The following is a 21,352-nucleotide window of genomic DNA, read 5'->3' on the forward strand; positions in this document are numbered from 1 at the left end:
TGAAGAAACCAAAAAAGATTCTATCAATAATACAGATAACAGGGTCTATAAGAGAGGAAAGACATATTTTTTTTAAATAAAATTTTATATAAAACAAAGCATGCTTTAAACAGATACAAAATATTTATTACACAAAATGTAGCAACTGACAAACTACCAGTTAGGTTGTACTTAGAAAAGTGCTAACTTATTTCATAATTCAAAAAAACTTTACATTTTTGTCACTCAAGTTAATTTCCCCCCAAATTATCAATGTTAAAAAATTTTAGCTTAAAAAAGTTACTGATTGTCCCAATTTATTTTGCGATGTCATGACAAAAACAGTCTTTGAAAGATTCTGAATCAGTAAATGAAACAGTCTATAACGTAAACTTATTAAAAAAAACTTTTACATAAATAATAGGCCAACATACATATTAAATACCCTCTTAGTATAAACAGGAATTACTAATGACAATGCTACTTACTACCTGTCAATTCACAAACAGCACAACTGACTAGGCCAGTGTGAAAGAACATGGTTAAGTCACTCTCTTCTTTGTAAGTGAATATGCTAACATTCTCATTAACTAAATACCAATTTCATTATCTCATGTTCTTTCCTATATTCCTTGTCTCCAGGTTGGAATAGCCCTAAGGAAAAGAAGAGAAGGACAACTAAAAATACACAGGAAATTTTAAATAATCCTGTTTAAATGTTTACTTTAAATATGTGTCATTTGCTTTATCAATTCTTTACTGTAAAATACACTATATAAATAGAACACAGAATATAAACATGTAAAATATATAAATAGAACACAGACTATAAACATGTAGTTATTAATGTCTAATAAGTGACCACCTTGCTCCTCTTTACCTGTGTGGGATATGGAGAAGCGGCCCAGAGCTTGAGGGTCCAATCTTTCTGGTTCGTTCTTCCCAGCCTTTGGTAGGTTTATAAAGCCTAGAGGGGTCTCTGCTAACATTGTTTTCCACCTATAGTCAGAAGTACAATGAGTGCCAGTTAATTTATATAAACTGTTGACTAAGTAAGATCCTTAGTTATAGAAAGCAGTTTCAAAAAACATACTTGATATTATCTAAACAAAAACAGAAGCTGTTAATAACCTCTTCAACAAGGAAACTTCTAATTGTGGCCATCGTTAAAATAAAATTTGGACCATATCAATCTATTCATCAAGTGTGATTCTGGTTAATTTTTCTAGTTTAATGATTTTGATCTATGTTTTTTCTATTATGAGAGAAATATTATGCAATAAATATGATACTAGGATAGCCACTAAATTTATTGAGGATTTAACCAATCTAGACTAAATAACCACCAATGGGTCCTTTGTTTTATCCATGAGAGTCATCAACATCCTCAGTTCTCAGTATTACCAGGGAGATGAAACAATGCTCACAGCTGTCACAGATCTAAAATAGAGGCTCACATAGAAAGAATGAAAAAAGAATCCAGGAATAGGAAGAGAGAAGTAATTTAGGGTAAAAAAAAAAAGTAGGTGTTTATTATGTGACATAGTGGAAATTCAAACAATAGTTGCTTTATATTGTTATGCTTTGTAATATGTAAGTATATAAGTATGAAATTTGAAGGAAATGAAACAAAAATAGATATAAAGAAAATGGAATTTGTTTATATCTTTACAAATCAAGGAATTAGGATAATAACAATAAAACTAAGTTAATCTCAGTCCAGAGTACCTTTTCTTTTAATTTTGCCAGTCGCCTTTGTTTTTCTGCCTTTTCATCTTCTTTTGACTGTCTGTCTAGAATTTTCAATTCAAGTTTATGTAAATCCTAAAAAACATATACCAAGAAAATAAAGTTAAAAATAAAACTAGAATCCATTTCAAAGTTTACTTGCTTGCAAGTAAAATTCAGTTACCTGAACCATCAATACTCCTTCAGTATTAATCTTTACTGACAAAGGTTAAGAGCTTTTATTTTTCTGAATATATATATATATATATATATATATATCTGAATATATATATAAATATATATAAAATGTATGCACATCCATTCTGAATTACTTTAGAAGGCTCTTACTTTATGGTCCAAGCTAAAGCTCCTTTTCATAGTTTCGTTAAGCCCATTCTCACTTAGCAATACAGATATATCAATATATGGTTTTAGAGCTGTCTTATATTTTCTGTTTCATAGGAAGATACTTTCTTTTTTAATACTTTGTAATACTTTGTAATACTTTTTAATAAAAAGATACTTTCTTTTTTAATAAGAAAAAAGATATTTTCTTTTTTCTGTTTTTTCTTTTTTTTTCTTTTTTATTTTATTTCTCAGTCTTTAATTTTTCTCTGTCTTACATTTTCTGTTTCATAGATTTTCTTTTTTCTCAGTCTTTTATTACATGGCCTGTGTGCCTTTATGAGTTGTGGGAAGACACGGGATCTTTCATTATTAGGGAGATTTTTATATATGAAATAAGAAAATTTCCATTACTGTTTTTGTCTATGTTCTTTCTTCATACTTCCTTTACTTTGTGCTTTATGAATGTTGCTGCTATGTGTTTTGATACATGTAACAATTTATAACAGTAATACTCATAACAGATCTCATCTCTCTCCACTTTAAAGTATCTTCCTAATCTTTTTTCATATTTTTTGGAATGAATTCCACTTTGTCAGTAAGAGTGCAACCTCTTTCTTTAATTAGCATTTTTCTTGTATACATTACTTTAAAATCACCTGTAACCCTACCTCAGTAATAACTGTGATGCCTTTAAATCTACATTGAGTATCTAGAATGTACCAGGCCTCAGGCTATGGGGATGAAGGAAATAGAGAAAGCCTTTGCCTCATGAAGCTCCCATTAGGCCTGGGAAGATGCACAGCAAGCAAGCAAATCACCTGGGGGAAAAAGCCAGCCAACGTGGCAGAGGGGACCGGACATTCACAGCCTGGCCTGCGGCTACTTTTCCAGGCTGCCATACATCTGCCACCAGGTGTCCTGAGAACACTGAAGTATTTATAGTTCCTCCAAGTTGCTGTTCATGCTGTTCCTTCTCTCTGCCTGCAAGTGCCCTGCTTTTCTTTCACTTCCTTCTCCTATGACTCAACGCAAGTACCTCCTTCTGGCTGACACTCACACTTCTGCATATCCAGCTCCTAGAGTTTTCTCCCTACATCTCCATCATCACTATTCGCCACTTTAACCTGAAAAATACTCACACATCTATATTTCCCACAGACCTTGACTTAGAAATCCGGAAGCCCGGCTTATTGATTTAGGTATACCAAAGCCAGGCACAGGGAAATGCACCTTACAAGCCTTCAATTTTCTCTGAGCTGAATTTGAAGTAATACCTTTACGTGTGGCATTGAAAAATTAAGTAGGAAACAAGCTTACTCACTCTTTCTTGAAACCTGGAAATTTCCTCAGCGGCAGTTTTCCTTTTTTCTGCCTTTTCTGTTTTTTCCCTCATCTCCTTTTCAAGTCTCAAAAATTCTTCCTGTTCTTTCTTTTGCTGGGTGTAACTTTCTAGTAGCAATTTTAGTTTAAACTGGCGCTGACGCTCTTTCTGTTGCTTTTTCTCTTTCTCTTCTTCTTCTTTTAACTGGGAAGCATATTTCATTGACATTTCTATACTTTTTTGTTTTTTCCAAGCCTCAACTGCCAATTTCTGCTTCTTTCTTTGTTCCTCTTTTTGCTTCTGAGTATCTTCTTGTTTGTTATAAAGCACAGGGATGTTATTTGTTTTTTCTTTTAACTTCAAAAGCTCCTCCTTTTTTTGTTCCTTTTTAGTTTTCCAGTTCTGAATAGACTTAATGATTAAAAAAGACAGCAACAGGATATTTTTAGCAACCAAAAGCACTTTAAAATATAACCTCAAATCCATCTATCCAGAAAGAATATTGATTGTGGGTTGCTTAGGATTTAAAGTGTCTTTTTTTTTTAAACTAATGCAACTTTTTCTACTTCTGTCTTTAAAAAAATGTAATGTACTTTTTAAAACACTGAACAACGGTTTATTCTTTTTACCCTCCCCCTCTGTCCTAATCCACAGGTTCACAAGGACTGCCTCTCATGAGGTTTCCTCCTGCCCTTTACCTCCTAAACGTCATTTTTTACTCTTCTCCCCTGTGTAGAGGAGAAACAGCTCTTTCCTCTGATCATCTCACTTCTGCTTCTGAATCCTTTTTCTTTTTTCTTTTTAAAGATTTATTTATTTATTTTACACAAGAACTGGGGTACAGGTCAGAAGCGCGGAAGGGTGAGAGAATTCACCAGAGCCAGAACGGGGAGCAGAACAGGCAGACGGACCGAACACTGCTGAAGAGAGCAGCAGATGAGGCAGGAGAGATCTGCTGCGCCATGTGGTGTTCTCCTTGACTGGTAGGGAATTGAACTGGCACTGCAGAGGCTACGAACAGCATCACAGCATGGCGCTTAACTACTGCGCCACAGGGGAGGCCCCTGAATCCTTTTTCTAGGCTTGGGTTACTTTCTGGGTGATCTTTCTCTAGCCAAGCATCATAAGAAGTATCAAAATCAAGGTGAATGTAAGCTTTGCCACTGACCACGTGTGACCTTGGATGAGTCATTAACCTTCTGTATTCATTTTTCTCATCCGTGACCTGGTAGGTTTGTTTCAGACAATAGGGTTGTTGGGATGATTAAATGAGTCAGTGCCTGACACATAGTGCTTCATAAACATTAAAAATTAAACTCTCCATAGCTTTATATATGAGGGTATGTAAAGATTATTTAAAATTCCTAGCAGGGGCCTCCCCTGGTGGAGCAGGTGGTTGAGCGCCGTGCTGTGAAGCTGTCCTCAGCCTCTGCAGCACTGGTTCCATCCCAGCCAGTTGGCGAGGATCCCACATGGTGCAGCAGACCTCTCCTGTTGCGCCCGCTGCTCCTCTCAGCAGTGTATTTCTTCAGTCTGCCTGTTCTGTTCCCTGCTCTGTCTCTGGTGAATCCTCTCACAATCCCACGCATCTGGACTGTACCCCAGTTCTTGTATAATTAAATCTTAAAAAATTAAAATAAAATAAAATAAAATTCCTAGCAGGTTCTCAAGTCAGGAAACTAGTTCTTGACCTTTCCTCCTGCTGTATAATTCATTCCATTAGGTAAATTCTTGAGGTATGTGTACTATATACAAGGCGATGTGACAGGAACTCTGGCTGATAGAGAATACCGACTGTCATCCAGTACAGTAGTACTCAAAGTGCCGGGCCACAGTAATAGCAGGGATTTTTGCAAAATGTAAATCAGTGTGTTAGGGGTAAAGGATGTCCTGAGCAAACTCCATACAGGCTTTGTGGACTCCACACCCATTCCATCAAGACAATGGGAACTACAAATCCCATGATCACCGAAGGGAGGGCTGTGAGGACTTAAGAGCAGAGTTAAGCACCCAGGTTCTCTGTTTGAGTATTTAACCAGCCATGTGGCCAAGGGTGGGCGGGGGGCTCTCTCTTGGCCAGGCAGCGCTTGTCTCAGCAAGTCATTTGGGATTCCAGGTCAGTGGAACGGGTAGGACACACTTAAGAATTTATCTCCCTCTTTTTCTCCCTGAGTTATTCATTTCCTCATTTCCCCATTCCTTGTAAATAAACCTTTGATTTTGTGTGTGACTGCAATTTAAGTTCCATTTAAGCATGAGGATGAGGACCCCGCTGTCAGGCAACCTGTTTTATATGAGCGTTGCTCTGTAACAAGTGCACTGCTTCCTTCAATGAGAAATGTTCTTGAAGAAAAGGCAACTGAATTAAACAGTGCTTATTGAGTAGCTGATTCTGCATCAATCACTTTTTCTTGTGGTAGACCAGGAACAAACAAATTTGCTGGGATAGCTGGGACCAGATGGGCTCCCCTAGGGGAGAGAAGATATAAATTCTGGCTGCAGGATGCGCACATCATAAAAGAGCTATAAATGCCGTGTCAGTGAAATTCTGAGGGGGACTACCTGTGTCTGAGTGAAAACAAAGAAAGTAGCAGCATCTGACCTGGGCAGATCTTGATAGGTTGAGAGTGGAAGAGAGGAGAGATGGAATCTCCAGAAAGCGGGAATAACATAAGCAAGGGTACTCTGAGGCTGGAGCGTTCGTTCAGAGCACGTCTAAAATGGCAAAGGACAGGACAGCCCCCACGGTAAAGAATTATCCAGCCCAAGACATCAAGACAGTCAAGGCTGAGAGATCCTGATCTAAATCAAAGCCAGGAAACACTTTTGGGGAAATCAAACTTTGAAAGTATTTGCTACAATTAAGCGTTACTCTTTTCTCTGGGGTAGTGAACATTTTAAAGTAAGCACAGAGGGAGAAGTTGCAAAACTCAAAGAAACTTTTAAGACTCCAAAGGATGTTTGTTTTTTTTCTACTGCCCCTTTATCCTCTAATGAAAACTATGTAGCCTTAGTGGTAAATGACTTTTACTGAAAGTCTGAACTTCCTATATTTCTCATGGACATGGGTTTCACACATAATCATAAGTTGTTTGGCCTTTATATTATTTCTTGTGGTAGAAATGTTGGCACTGAGTGTCTGCAACTGTAGTTCTATAACTTGGTAAAATTACTTAACTTCTCAAGGCTTCTGTAAGATTCTATAATACACCTCATGCCGTTGTTTACAGTTAGTAATACAACATATGAAAGTTGAAAGTGTTGAAAGCAAAAGGATATGGTCATATGCCCTTTTGTATACAGTATTTCTTGACCAAAATAAAAGTGTGTTATATGTTCAAAAAAAAAAATAAAGTTAGTAATACATATTACGTGCGTAGAACACAGAAATAGATGCCAAATAATAGCTATTATCATGATTATTACCTCTTTTTTCCTCTCTTCTAGGGCCAGAAATTTTTGATACCATTTCTCATGTTGTTGAACTTCATCCTGTGTTCTTCCAGGAAGGTGTTCTAGAACTTCTCCCACAAATGTTGGCTTCCCTTTAAGCTTGTTTCTCACCTTTACAAAGGTCTGGTGATCATAATCATCCCAGCCCCCTTGTCGCCCTCCTGTTTGCTGAAGGAATTTTTCAAAGTCTACCACTTCTTCTGGAAGTGTACTTGTTACTTTGTCTACAGGCACTTTGCTGGACATTGTTCTGAAAGCTTTCTCTGCTTCTGAATTACCTAAAGCCCAAGAGTCAATTTTTCTTGATATGGCACTCAACTCATTATTAGTTGTTTTCTCTTCTTTAATAAGCTCTTCATATCTACAAGTTTAAAAATAAAGTTTGAAAAATAACATAACAAATTCATATTAGCCTTTTTTCTTGAATTTAACTATGCTCAACTCTTTTCATGTCATTTCCACTTAACATTATTAACATTGATAAATTTAAACCTTAAAAGAGTTTGCTTAGAGAAAAGAACAAGCTTTCAAATTCTTACTTTGGATTTTATGGAGGCCATGTAAATGAAAATTCACTTTAAACATGAAAAACAGTCTAAAGCCTCAAACAAAAGAAGACAGGTGTTACACTGCTTTTTTGTAAGACTAGTACTGAATATGTAACAATATAATGTGTAGATAGCAACTTAGTAGAGAGTTATTGAAAAATAAAGGTCAATAATTTGATATTAGAATAAGTTTAAAACGTACATCAGCCTCTGTTCTTCCTTAAAAGTGTTAATTGCATTTTCAATTTCCTCCATCATTTCTCTGAGCTTCTCAACAACTATAAAAAGGGGGGAAAGGGAAGTATTATGTTACTCCATATTTCAGTATGAATTAAATATTAGGAAAAAGATAGAATGTTCCCTTACTTTAAAAACATTTCTTAGCCTAAAGGATAAGAAAGCTGTAGTTAAAAAAACCACAGTTTATGATTGCAACTTTTTTAAGTACAGAGTTTTTTTCTTACATATACAGATCATTAAATATTATTATTAATTACAAAAAAAATTCACACTATACAAATTCTTGTGACTTACAGTTTTTATTTAACAAAAATGTGGCTGACTTTCTCTGAGGTGGGTATGTATAAATATATATACCTCATTCTCTCTTCCTACCTTACTCTTTTTATGGATACATGATATTTGTCTAAATCTATACTAATTCATTAACTTAATTCCTTAATAGACAAACCTTTAAGTAGATGCAATGTTGTGATAAATAACTTTGCATATGTATTTTGACAGGTTCAAATAAACATGTTTAGAGGATAACTGCTGAAACTCGAAATGCTAAGTAAAGTCTGCACACTTTAGAGTATGCTAGATGCCTTCACATTGTCTTTCAAGGAGGCTCTACAACTGCAGTTCCCAAGAGTGCACCTTCCCATGTAACCTTATTACCCTTATTAACCATTTCCAATATGATGGGCAAAAACTTATTATTGATTTAATCGTCATTTTTATGTAATAAGTAATAAAGTAATAAGTCAACACACTTTGTTCATAAGTGTCTTCTATTTCTTTTGCTATAATGTATACCTTATAATTTTTCCCCATCTTTCTATTATTTACTTTTTTGCCTCTGATTTGTAGATGCTCTTTATATATTATGGATACTAGTTTTTAAAGCTACATATATATTGTTAATACTTTCTCCATTTGCCTTTCACCTTTGCTTATGGATTTGAGTAGCTGACTATGCCCACTTATTTCTTTATGGCTTCTGACCTTTGTCATTCTCATAAAATATAATTATAAAAACAATAATCTAGATTCCTTTCTAGTACTTTTATAGTTCCATATATTAATTTAATAATAAATGGTACTAATAATACAGTCTTAGCACTTACTCTGTTGGAACCACCGCACAAGTACTTTATAGGCATTGTCCCACTTCATCTCCCCAGCGATGGGGTTGGGGCCTATGATGCTTGAGAGCTGAGGAAATGAAGCTCAGAAAGAGCAAGAAACCACCTGACATCATGTAACTAGTGAGTGAAAGATCAAGAGCTGGACCCCCCATCTGTCTGATTCTGAAGTCCATACATCTGAGCACTTGTACTGCTTTCATCCTTCAGGAATGAATGTGAATATAAGCAGGGAAGTAGGAATACAATCTTGTTTCCCTCAAATGACTAGCATCTGAATATGCTATTTAATTTTTCCCTTAGGTATTCAAAATGCGTCTGAAAGACAATTCGAAAAGCAAATGATGGGGAAAGGGTGAGGTTAGGAAGCAAGAAATTAGTCTTTTTTTTCCTTTTCACTAGCTGAATCTGAATCCCTCCATAACAGGGTCTTCATTCTACACATGACATTATCTGTTCGGCTTCCCTCAGGGTTTGTAAAGATTAGATAGCACTTCAAAGGTAAAAGGACTTGCATGACATCAGATATTACAGTTTTCCAGTGCACCCTTATTAACTCCTAACCAATAAACTAGGCTGAGCTCTATTAACGCTAAACAAAAAACCCTCCTCTTAGAAAAGCATAACTTTTCCCAATAAACACTAGAAAATACTAACACATAAAATGAAAGAAAGAAAACCTAAATTTACTTACAATCAGGTGTAGGCTTCACATCTTTTAACTGATGCTGAAGTTTCTTTACATTGTTATGTATTTTGGCCAACTGTTGCTGAATTTTTGCTCCTATAAGGAGGAAGTGTGTACTTTAAAATAATTCCATGACAAATGTGGCTACATTTCAGGATTCTACAGATAAGGCTCATAACCACCATCCAATAAAAGATAAAACAGTAAAAAAAAAACTTTCTTTTTCCTCCAGTATTTAAAAGCACAGTGGGTTAGATCTTCTATAAAAGAAAATATCCATTTATTTTCTGTGTAACTTGAGTTATTGCATACTTTTAAATATATGGATTAGTAGCTTAGATTTAGTAATATTGTGTTCTAAACTTTAGCAGTGTTTTCTCCTCTTATTAATTTGGTATAGCTTAAGACATAGAATTTGATCTCAATTCTTGCTGGACTATTAAAACTGTCGAATAAATCAACATTAATTATATGAAGATAGACAAAGCTCCCAATGAGAATTTTATCTAACCATATCCTCTAAGACACTGGTGTCACTGTCACGACTTTGAGGAGCTGCTTCAGGTGCCATTGTGGCCTCTACGCTACAGGTTACCAGGCTCGACCGAAGGGCCAGCCTGAAGTTAAAGGTCATGTCCACGATCAGAGCCTGGCAAACAGCACAGTCTCAAAATTATCCTCTCACATGTCCGTCCTATGCCAGCAACAGAGAGGGTGGCTTCATCTTTCAGAGTCACTTTCTGAAGTAATAATTTTATTTTAATATTTATTTGTATCATTAAGTTGATGTAATATTCACATTCATATACACACGCACATAGAGTATATTCATGTATTTTACTTAATGAACCTCCTGGTTTTTTGGTCACTGTCCAAAAATCCTTAAAAGCAGTTTTTTGGGGAAAAGTTTAACTCAGGGCCTGGAACCAGTGCTAATACCCCAACCAAAATTCAAATGTGTGTTATGCTACTTGGGCTTGTTCTATTTTTCACTAAACCAAGAGTTCCATCAAAGAAATTTCATATTTTAGAGGGTCTTATTGGAATTTTAGGGCAAGACACTTCTCTAGTAAAGTTAGAAAACTAGAAATATGTTTTTTTTTATTGTTTTGTTTTTGCCAGTTTGATCAGCTAGTGATACTGCTGTAGGGCAAATCATCTTTTATTAATTCATTAAGAACTGGCATCCTGTAGAGGCCAACTTTTTAAGGACAGCATTACGTAAATGCAGGCTACAACGGTGGCATGACATCTGAGGTAAGGAATAGATGCTGACTACTTCTAAACTGTAGTATGTGAGGGGGAAATTCTACATCCATGTATATAAAGACAATACATCCTTCCTCCCCTAGATGAGAGAAGCACAAAAAGAGTGATGAATGAAAGGCAAAAGTATAAAACAAAAATATAAATAAAAAGATAAAGTTGCCTGTGACTTAGAATGCACAGAGTAGAGACAGTATTAAATGACAGGATCAAGAAACAGAAAGATCAGCTGCTCAGATATCTAAAAAAAAGTGAGGGAAATTAAGAGACATTAGACTAGAAATGTTTAGTCACAGTGAAGAGCTGGAAATCTGGTTTTCATGTTAGGTCCCACTGTCATTCCAACAAAATAGGAAAAAGGATTCTTGCACTACCTGACAAACAATGACTTTTTAAGAAGGTCCAATCTTACATTCTTTTGAGTGTAAGCAGTATAAAATCTATATAGTAAGTCTCCATATTTAATAAGTTTAATTATTTGATAACCCTTATCTTTCCTTTAAGCACAGGTAAACAGTCTTTACTATAACATAAGGAGTTTGCAACATATGACATCTACTCTGTAACAACGTGGCTTGATGACCTCCTGCCGCTACTAAGCACAGGTTCTGAATCCATGGGTGGTGACTTAGTCCGGGGCTCAGAAGCTCAACTAAAATCAGACATCCCAGGAACCAATTTCTTTTTATTTTAGGAATTTTATAGCCTTTACTCATTTGTCAACCAAAAACCTAAACCCTCCTTTCCCTACTAAGTTGGAAGAAATATACATAGAAAAGAAAGCACTCAGAGTAAGTAAGCAGTGGCTGAAATAGTGATCAATACATATCCCTAACAGACAAACTTATCACCAAGTAGGGAGGATCTTGGTAAAGAATACAACGCAGTAAGGAGCAAAGACAAAGCATAGGGCAAAACTACAACTTTAAATCACTCAACAGTTTTTAGTTCCTCATGAACTGAACTTACTTTCTGTTTTCCTGCTGTTAATCAACTTATTTTCCAACTCTTCCAGCATACTATGCTCAATTCTGAAGTCACTTTTTTGGCTGTAGAAATGACTGTGTTTATCTTTTTCTATGTTGTTAACTCTTTAGGAAAAGAAAAAATGGCATAAGCATGATTTAAATAAATCTTAATTGTTCAAAATATGAAGACACTTATAATAATCAGTGCTTTATATTTGGGTTAATTCATTTAAGGAACCAAAATACAATTACTTGCATTAATAAGGCCCAGAGAATCAAAAAAGTAGTTAGAAAACAGTTAAGTTCAACTAAAATCACGTGTAACTTGAATTGTTATTTAAATCACAAAATGTTAATTTAGGAGAACGCAGTCAGAGAAAATACACAAATCTTTGGCAATTGATTCCACTCAGTGTCACCGCGACCTGAAAATGGCAACTATGACAGTTCTCAGGAGATGCAAGACATTTAAACTTTCCCAGAGTGAACCTCTTCATCATTAAAATGTGAACAGTGGCTCCCCATGACCCAACAGACTGTGACTAACATATGACAATATATGTAAGGATTCTCATACAGTAAAAATGTCCTACGGAAGTGGAGGTTATTAATATTAATAAAACTGTTATTTAAGATATGAGACATAAAGAAGTAGCTGTTGTTTCCATTGAAATAAAATGAATATCAAAAATAAATAGAATTTACATAATTGAGTGAATTTAACTTTATATTACTCTAGTATCATTTGTCTATATCACACAACATTTCTCTCTTTTAATATGTAAAAGCGTAGCAACTAGAACTTTTAAGTTCATGTGCAGTTGGGAAGGGTGGAACAGAATTAACTTTATATTGATCATAATAAATGGCAAATTATGTTATTTGGTGATAGTGTTCATATACTTACTGATTTTTTAATTTTTCTGCTGTGCGAATGAATTCTGTTTTCTTAGTTCGACTAACTTTCTGCTTCCAGTTTTGAAGCGGAAAAGGACGAATTCCACTAGAAGTACCAAAACAGCCATCATTCTGCATGAAAAACAAAAATATATTTCTTATCAATAATAAAAATGAAAAGAGATGAACATGCAATTTTTCCCAGAAATATGTGTCAATAATGAGGTTTTTCCAGGGGGTAATTTGGGGGCCAATCTTATTTTATTCATAAAAATTCAATTTGTATTTTTGTGCTAAATTATTAAGTAAGATATTTTAAGTCTGCAGGGATTTTTACAAAAGATTTAATTCTTCCATGGTTCAGTCCTTTAGGGTATGTAGTGGAACACTTCCAGTGTGACAGGTGCTGCTCTAGACATGGGAACGAGGACGACCCACATACACAGGCCCTGCCTGAAAAGTCTAGTGAAGAAAACAGATTTAAAAAGAAAAGAAGTGAAAAAAAAAAACCCCACACCAATGCTGGTAGTGCTGTCACAGAACCAACGCTGAAATGGAGCTATTAGAACAAATGGGTTTAAAAAAAAAAAAAAAAAGATTTATTAGTTTATTTCTACAAGCACTGGGTACAGTCAGAAGCGCGGGAGGGTGAGAGAATTCACCAGAGCCAGAGCGGGGAACAGAACAGGCAGACTGAGGAAGTACACTGCTGAGGGGAGCAGCGGGCGGCAGGAGAGGTCTACGCGCCATGTGGGACCCTCCTCCAGTGGCCGGGGAGCAGCCGGGGATCGAACCGGCGCTGCAGAGGCTGCGGGCAGCTTTGCAACCCAGCACTCAACTGCTGCGCCACTGGAGAGGCCCACAAATGGGTTGTTGACACAGTTAGAATGACCGCAGAAGGCGTATTGGCTTGAGGTTTAAAGAAGGAGGGAGCCAGTCACCCAAAAGACAGGAGGGAACAGTTTTCCAGGAAGAGAAACCGACACGTGCAAAAGTCCAAAGGCAGGGCTAGTTCAAGCAAGGGCAACTGTAACATGAGATTAGTAAAAGTGGGTCGATCGGCAGGAGAGGAGGGTTGACAGGGATACATGGCATATCACACCCGCACTTTAAGTAACTTAAGGAACCTGGATTTTATTAAAGAGTATCATGCAAGAGAATGCCATGACACGCTCAATTTTTAAATACAATCTCCCGATTCTTTGTGAGAATAAACTGGAGGATAAGGGAGGTGAGAGGCACTAGGGGGACAAGAGCAGAAGCAGGAGGATTAATGAAGTAGCTGGTGCAGCCACCTCAGACAAGGCCCACTGGGGTGATGACAACACAGATTACACGGAGGAAGACGACATATATTTTGGAGGCATAACCAAGAGCTGGACAACCTGGATGTGGGGGATGAAGAAGAGGAAATAAGGCTTTATATTGCCAGGAGCAAAAGTAAATAAATAACTTTCTAGGAGCAAGACGAGTAAAGAATGAATTAAGGAAAAAAATTGAAAACTTGACACAATTCACATACCATAAAATGTACTCAGGGGGGTATAGTAGCTTCACAAATGATGCACCATTACCACGATCTAGGTCCAGGCTGGTTCTATCACACCGAAGCCATCCTGAAGCCATTAGCTGTCACATCTTCCCAGCCCCTGCCCCCATTAATCCATTTTCCAAGACGATGGTTAGTCCATTCTGGCCAACTCACACCAATGGGATCATACAGTATGTGGCCTCCTGTGTCTCTTTTCTTTCACTTGGCATTATTTCATTTTAAATTATCTTTACTGTCATAAAGACATATGATCTATAATTTATACAATAATCTTATTAGCACACAGCAGCCCAGAGCTGGAGGATGGGGGTAGACAATGTGGAAAAACTGAATCACTAAATAAGCAGCTCAAACACGGCTTCCCGAGGTGGAGGACAGTGATTTGGCCCTCACTTCATGTGCCTTCCCTGATTAAAAAAAAAAAAAAAAAAAAAAAAAAACACAAAAAAACGTGTTCTCAGCAGAATTGGGTCCAAAGAGCCCCCTTTTCAAATCTGTTCTCCTCCCTGCCATCTGGGGAAGGTTGTGTAATTCTCAGCCTTTCAAGATACAGAAGACACTAGTGAGACGTTAGGATGTTACAGCCCTTTGTTCCAACGTCATGCCCTGGCCCATTGCTCAGTATTTGTTGATGGCAAAGCAATGAATCCCATAGAATTGGGGCAACTTGGGCTGCAGAACACCGAGCAATGAGCTGGGCTGGTGAAGAAGTGAGCAGCATCACCCTTGGAGAAGCGGGCCAGGAGGCCGAGTACAACAGGAGAGATGCTGAGGAACTGTGGAAAGAAGTAAATACGAGTTTGTTGCCCACCTGTTCCCAGTGTGTTGATAATCAAGCCTTTCCTTGGCCAGGGATCTCGAAGGGTATCCCTTTCACTATATGTGGGAAGACATGAGTGCGCCAATTTCAGAAGCCCTTCCTGTAGTCTCCAGGAAGCAGCTGCCCATGCTCCTTGGCATAATTCTTTTGAGATGCATCCATGTTGTACGATGAATCTGCACTTCATTTCTTTTTATAGCTGAATAATTTTCTGTCATACGGGTCTATCTTATTTTGTTTATCTATTCATCAGTTGATGGACATCTGTTTTATTTCCACTATTTGGCCAGTATAAATTGTGCCACAGTGAATTGTGCCACAGTGAATTGTGCCACAGTGAACATTTGGCCAGTATGAATTGTACCAGTTTTTCAACTCTGTTCGGTATACACCTAGCTGTGGAATTTCTGGTTGAGAAGGTAACTCTATTTTTCACTTGCCCATTTTAAAAGCAGGGTTGTATTATTTTTTTTTTTACTGAATAACTTTTTTTTTATAGATTTATTTATTTATACAAGAACTGGGGTACAGGCCAGAGGTGTGGGAGGGTGAGAGGATTCACCAGAGACAGAGTGGGGAACAGAACAGGCAGACTGATGAAATACACTGCTGAGGGGAGCAGTGGGCAAAACAGGAGAGGTCTGCTGCGCCATGTGGGTAGCTCCCAGATGGCCAGGATCAAACCCACACTGCAGAGGCTGTGGACAGCTTCACAGCGCTGTGCTCAACTGCCTGCACCACCAGGGAGGCCCTGTATAACACTTTAGAGCCTTTAATATGCTAATATGACCTTTCTCTCCCTGCCATATAATAGCTGTAGTATACAAGAATGACACTCAAAATATTAAACAACTGGTATGGCATAGATTCCAACCAATCAGACAACACCTCAGCCACCAACTGTGGCCTGGAGAACGGGCTCAGTCTAAGTGTCAGCCCAGTAGTCTGCAAAGTTTCCCAAAGTTCTGCTCAAGGCCTCCATTTCATGTGGTGGCTCCCAAAGAGGTGAGAAATGCTCTGGACAGGGCTGTGACCTCATCTCTCTAGGTTGGCCCAGGAGACGGGTGGCTCTTACAGCCACTCCAGATAACACTGGCTGGTAGGTGGCCAGAGCTGCAGCAAAACCAGGTTTCAAAAGACATGTGTGCTTGTATCCCAGCAGCTGCGGGGCTGTGGTTTGGCAGGTCAGCAGGTGCCCATCTGATGTTTGTGGCCATAGCTCTTTTCACAGCGAGGGCACCAAAGGGATTCTCTGCAGTATGGGTCAGCCAGTCTCAGCAGGCTGCGATGCTGGCCACACCAAGTGCACATCCGGCACTCGGGCACTGGTGGGCACACTGCCGCTTCCCAGCCCTGGGGCTCTCTTCCTCTTCACGGCCCTTGCAGGGTTTGCCTTCTGCATGCATGCTCTGGCAGCCGGCCAGATGGGAGCTGCCTCAAAAACTCTTGGCACACTCAGAGCACCCATGGGGCTTGTTATGGAGGTGGGTTTTTGGTTATGAATCAGGTGATGTCCTCACCAACAGTTCTTCTCACGCTTGAGGCAGCTGTGGGGCTTCTGCTTGTGCCTGACAAGGTGGGAGCCACACACAAATTGTTTCCCATGTAGTTAGCAGGGATGTGGTTGGAACAGGGACTGTGCACTACACAAGGGCTTTGAGAAGCTACTGTCCCAAAGAAAAGGCCCAGGAGGCCCACCGCCTCCCCCTCCAGGGCACTGTCAGCCCCACCCCTTCACCATCACTTCCTTGAAGCCAGTGGCCTCAGACAGAGCTAGTGACAGGTGGTGACAGCCGCCCAGCAGGCATGGGCACAGGAAATCTGGGTAGTCTTCTTTTAGCTGAGCAGGAAGCATTCTTTACATATTGTGGACATACATCCATTACCCCCAATACAATTTGAAAATACTTCCCCATTCTTTAAATTGTCTTTTCACTTTGAGAATGTCCTTTGAAGTGCAAACATTTTAAACTTTTTGAAAACTACTAAACTGTTTTCCAGGGGCTGTACCTTATTACAATCCCATCAGCACTGTAGTAAGGTTCCAGTTTCTCCAGGTCCTCCCCAGTACTTGTTACTGTCTGTCTTTTTAATTATAATCATGCTAAAGGGCATGAAGTAATCTCTCACAGTGCTTTTGATGAGTCCACAATAACTAACAGTATTGAGCACCTTTCTCCATTATTTATTGGCCACTTTGTTGGAGAAAAAGTATCCTTTTCAACTTTTCATATCCGGTTCTATTTTTCAGTTGTGATTTTGTATGTTTTACATATAAAATCTTATCAATAATGAATTGCAAACACGCACTCCCATCCTCTAAGTTGTCTTTTAGCTTTCTTGATAATGTTCTTTGAATCACAAACTTTTCAATTTTTGATGGGGTCCAATTTATATATTTAATCTTTGGTAGCTTGTGCATGTCTTATAAAAGAAGTCACTGTATAACCAAAGGTCATGAAGACTCATGTTTTTTTTTTTCTCAGAGTTTTACCTAACCTTAACTAAAGAAAACAGACACCGTGCTCTCTTGGTATAAAACCAGGACAGAAACAGTATGGTGCTATTAGAGATCTTTAAAAAGTCATAATTTAACAACAAAGATGATGAATAGAGAAATGGCACTTGAGAGGAGGGTAAGGAGATTATGGTCTGTAGTCTTGAAAGGCAATGGCTGAGGGAGATTATGAACAAATAATACACAACTATTAAAAAGAATACACAGGGCACATTATTTTTGTAATTAAGAAATGTGATTCCACACTCTAAGAAGGTTGTGAAGTAAAACACAATGTAAAATAGTTTTAAACTTCAAAGGTAAATATTCCCAAATAATTTAAGGAAACTGTTATGAAGAATTTATTTTCCCCCCAAATCTGTATGTCTGTCTTTGTCCGTATGCACAAAGCACCAGTGTGCAGTAATGGAAGTGCTAGCAAACTAAGACTAGAACTTCAGATGTGTTGAGGAACATCTCTAGTATCATGAGGCTGTCATCAGGAAAATTATCTTTTGTTAAGAAAACATTAGCTGGTTGTACTATTAGATTTAGTAGTAACATTCATTCATTTAATCATGAGAGATCTCCAAGGTCAGTGAGGCAGCAGAATTTGAGTGTACAGGTATGTGTATGTGGCATTCCGGAAGGAGGACAAAGTTGAACCGTACATAGTTCAAGTAAAAAATCTTGTTTTGAGCCTCGAAAAACCCTTGAGAACATCTACCCCTTTACTAGGAGGCTCTGCCTTCCCTTAAAGTGCCAACAGGGTCTGCAGCTGGTTGTCTTCACCTCAGCACTACTGATATTTTGGATCAGATAATTTTTCGTTGTATGGGGTTGTCCTTCTGCCTCTCCAACAGCTAGGTGTTACTAGCATACACACACACCCCATTATCCCCTGCTGTTTTGACAAGCAAAAAATGTCTCCAGACATAGCTAAACGTCTCCAGACAATGCTAAATGTCTCCATAGCTAAATGTCAGGGACTGATGAAATATTTGAAATAGCGCCACAGGTAATTCTACTCCAAACCTTGGGGAGGCAAATCTGTAAAAATTACTCTGGTGGAATGATAAAACTGGGCATCAATAACAGTAAGCAGCAATTAGTGAGAAATGTAAATCCAGAAGTATATTTTAGAGAACAAATCACTGTGAAAGTAAGCCAGAAAGATTTCATGGAGAGAGCCAGCAAGCAACCACTCTGGTCATACAATTTGTAAGGTATTTCTAATGTACTTTAAAATAGTTTATATATTATGTATTCTTACATATTTTGTAATTAATTCCCCCTGAGACATTTGGGCCAGACTTCGAACAATAAGAGAATCACACAGCATGTGCGAGAACATTTGCTTGGGGTGGAATTTTAGTGCTTATTCAAGTGCCCTGGATACAAGCATACAAGGACACCGTATTTCTTCAGAGGAAAAAAAAGATGGAGCCTGTCCTCAGCCCACAACAGCCTTCATTCACGCTTGGACTGACCCATAAATACTAAGTGAGTGTCTACTATGTTCCAGGACTAAATAGACATAGTTTTTAGTGCTGGGAGTACAAATGTGAGTAAAACTTCCTAAATGTGAGCCCTCATGTGCATGGGTTGGGTGCAGAAAGACAAAATAGAGAACACATAAAAATAATCTGTTAATAAGTGCATGCAGAAAAATAACAGCAGGAAAGGAGGCAGGGTTGATAAGGGGATTCCGCCTGGGGCAGTCAGGGAAAGATCAATTAATGGAAGGCACTTCATCAGTTATCTGAAGAAGGTAATAGGGCTAGCCATGGGGCCACAAACGAAGAGCATCCCAAGGAGAGGGAACAGCAATTGCAAAGTCCGATTGGCCTATACAAGGGACCACCGGAAGGCGAGTATGGCTGCAGCAGACTCAGAACCAGGCACAGGGAGGTGGTGCGGGCAGCCGACAGGTCCTCTGCACCTTGCATAGTAAGGCTATTACTCAGGGCTCTGAGCTGCAGAGCTGCATCTGGGGGATACTGAACCACCCTGCCTATAAGGAATACGTTAGGAAGGCAAGAGAGGAAGACTAGAAACCAATGAGGACAGCCTTTCAGCCAGGAAGAACTGATGGCGTGGCCAAGGGTAGCGGCACTGGAGGCGGCCTGAGCAGAGCTGGGGGCTGGCTGGACTCCGAAGGCAGGACGCACACGCCCTGGAGTGGGCTGTGCGCGAATGCAATGAGCCGAGGTCTGCGCACTGGGCACCTGGGTGCACCAAAATTCCCTGGAGGGGGTCTCTGGCCCTCCTCGTGCAGAAAGGGGTGGGGGACAAGAGTCTTAGCAAGCAGAGCTGCCTCGGGCCGTGCCACACTTCCTTCCCGCACGCGTCCCCGGCGCCGCTGCAACAACAGGCGCGGCCCGAAGGCGCAGGGCAGCGGCGATGCTCCAAGCGCGCACCGCGCCGGGGCTGCCGCGCGTAACGCCCGCGGCCCGCGACCCTTGGAGAGGGCGCGCAGCACAGCGCGCGCCGCACACGACCCGGGCGCCGGGCCCGCGGGCCCGACCCCTCGGCCGGCGCGCAGGTGGGTCTCCGCCCGGCCCCGCGCGCCCCCTCCCAGCGCGCACCCAGGCGCCCGGGCGGCGGGTAGGCGCGCGGGCAGCGGAGCGCAGGCCCCGGCGCGGCGCGCGCACCTGCTCCCGGGCTGGGCCAGGCCCGCCCCGCGCCCCGAGGGTCCCGGACGCCCCGGCTCACCTGTGGGGGCCCCGGCGCCGCTCCCACGCCGGCCCCCGCGGCCGCGCCCGCGCCCGCCACGGCCCCCGCGACCGCCGTGGCCGCAGCCGCCACCACGACCGTCGTCAGGGCGGCCATGTTCCCTCGCCGAGCCGCTCCGGCGGCCGCGGGCGCTGGCTCAGGGCGCGGCCCGGGGCGCGCGCGGCTCGGCGGACGGTTCTGCGGGTGGAGGCTCGGCCTGGGCAGCGGAGGACCGGGCGGGGCGGGGCCTGGGCGAGGGGCGGGGCCTGGGCAGCGGAGGGCGGGGCGGGGCCTGGGCGAGGGGCGGGGTCCGGAGCTAGGGGCGGGGCCTGGAGCGAGAGGCCGGGCCGGGCCCGGGCAAGGGGCGGGGCCTGCGAGGGGCGGGGTCTGGGCGAGGGGCGGGGCCTGGAGCGAGAGGCAGGGCCGGGCCTGGGTGATGGGCGCGGCCTGAGTGATGGGCGGGGTCCGGTGAGGGCTGGGGCGGGGCTAGATACTCTCTGGGGGGCGGGGCGGGCCCCCAGTGTCGCTTCCCGCGGTTTCGGGTTTCCAGTGCACGCGTCTGCTCTTCGAAGGCAAAATCAACCCGCTTGCCTGCTTCCCACCCTCCACCTCCAAGAACAATTACTATCATACTTTATTTGGGTCTTCTATATGCCTGTTTATAGATATATTTTACATGATGGAATGTTCTCCTAGGCTTCTACTAACTGCTGATGAAACTGTGTCTAAATGGAAAAGCATTTATTGATGGGCTTGGACAATAAACTACAATTAATATAAAAAAAATTAAAGCTGGGCCTTCCCTGGTGGCGCAGGAGGTTGAGCGCCGCGCTGTGAAGCTGTTCGCAGCCTCTGCAGTGCGTGTTCGATTCCTGGCTGGCGGGGGAGATACCCACATGGCGCAGCAGACCTCTCCTGTCTCTCCCGCTGCTCCCCTCAGCAGTGTATTTCAGTCCTTCTGCCTGTTCTGTTCCCCGCTCTGTCTCTGGTGAATCCTCTCACCCTCCTGAACATCTGGCCTGTACCCTTGTTCTTATATAAATAAATGAATCTTAAAAAAAAAAAAATTGAAGCAACCCAGGGCATGCCCTAGGGTGTGAACTAATTACCAGAGTAAGGAGTGCAGTGGAGAGTTGGGAAAAAAGACATAGATTGCTCCTCCAGCCAAGACACAGGCAACCAGTGACACTTCAGCTGGTTTGTGC

The 21,352-nt window shown here is 40.8% G+C and overlaps 1 protein-coding gene across 2 annotated transcripts; it reads right to left on the minus strand.

Annotated features, from left to right (window-relative positions):
* Positions 1-602: 602 nt before the first annotated feature.
* On the minus strand, positions 603-20,264 carry CCDC112 (coiled-coil domain containing 112; the record flags this gene model as incomplete). Of its 2 annotated transcripts, XM_084252865.1 has the most annotated exons (10): positions 603-633; positions 860-978; positions 1,708-1,803; positions 3,377-3,787; positions 6,803-7,190; positions 7,580-7,655; positions 9,439-9,528; positions 11,668-11,789; positions 12,574-12,695; positions 20,148-20,264. In XM_084252865.1, 10 exons carry the CDS (start codon positions 20,262-20,264, stop codon positions 603-605), a joined length of 1,572 nt encoding a protein of 523 aa, XP_084108991.1. The 2 variants fall into 2 exon arrangements, with proteins under 2 accessions (XP_084108991.1, XP_084108992.1); XM_084252866.1 differs by lacking the exon at positions 1,708-1,803.
* Between the last annotated feature and the right edge of the window lie 1,088 nt (positions 20,265-21,352).

The sequence above is a fragment of the Talpa europaea genome (assembly GCF_964194135.1).
Source record: "Talpa europaea genome assembly, chromosome: 13".
NCBI lineage: Eukaryota > Metazoa > Chordata > Mammalia > Eulipotyphla > Talpidae > Talpa > Talpa europaea.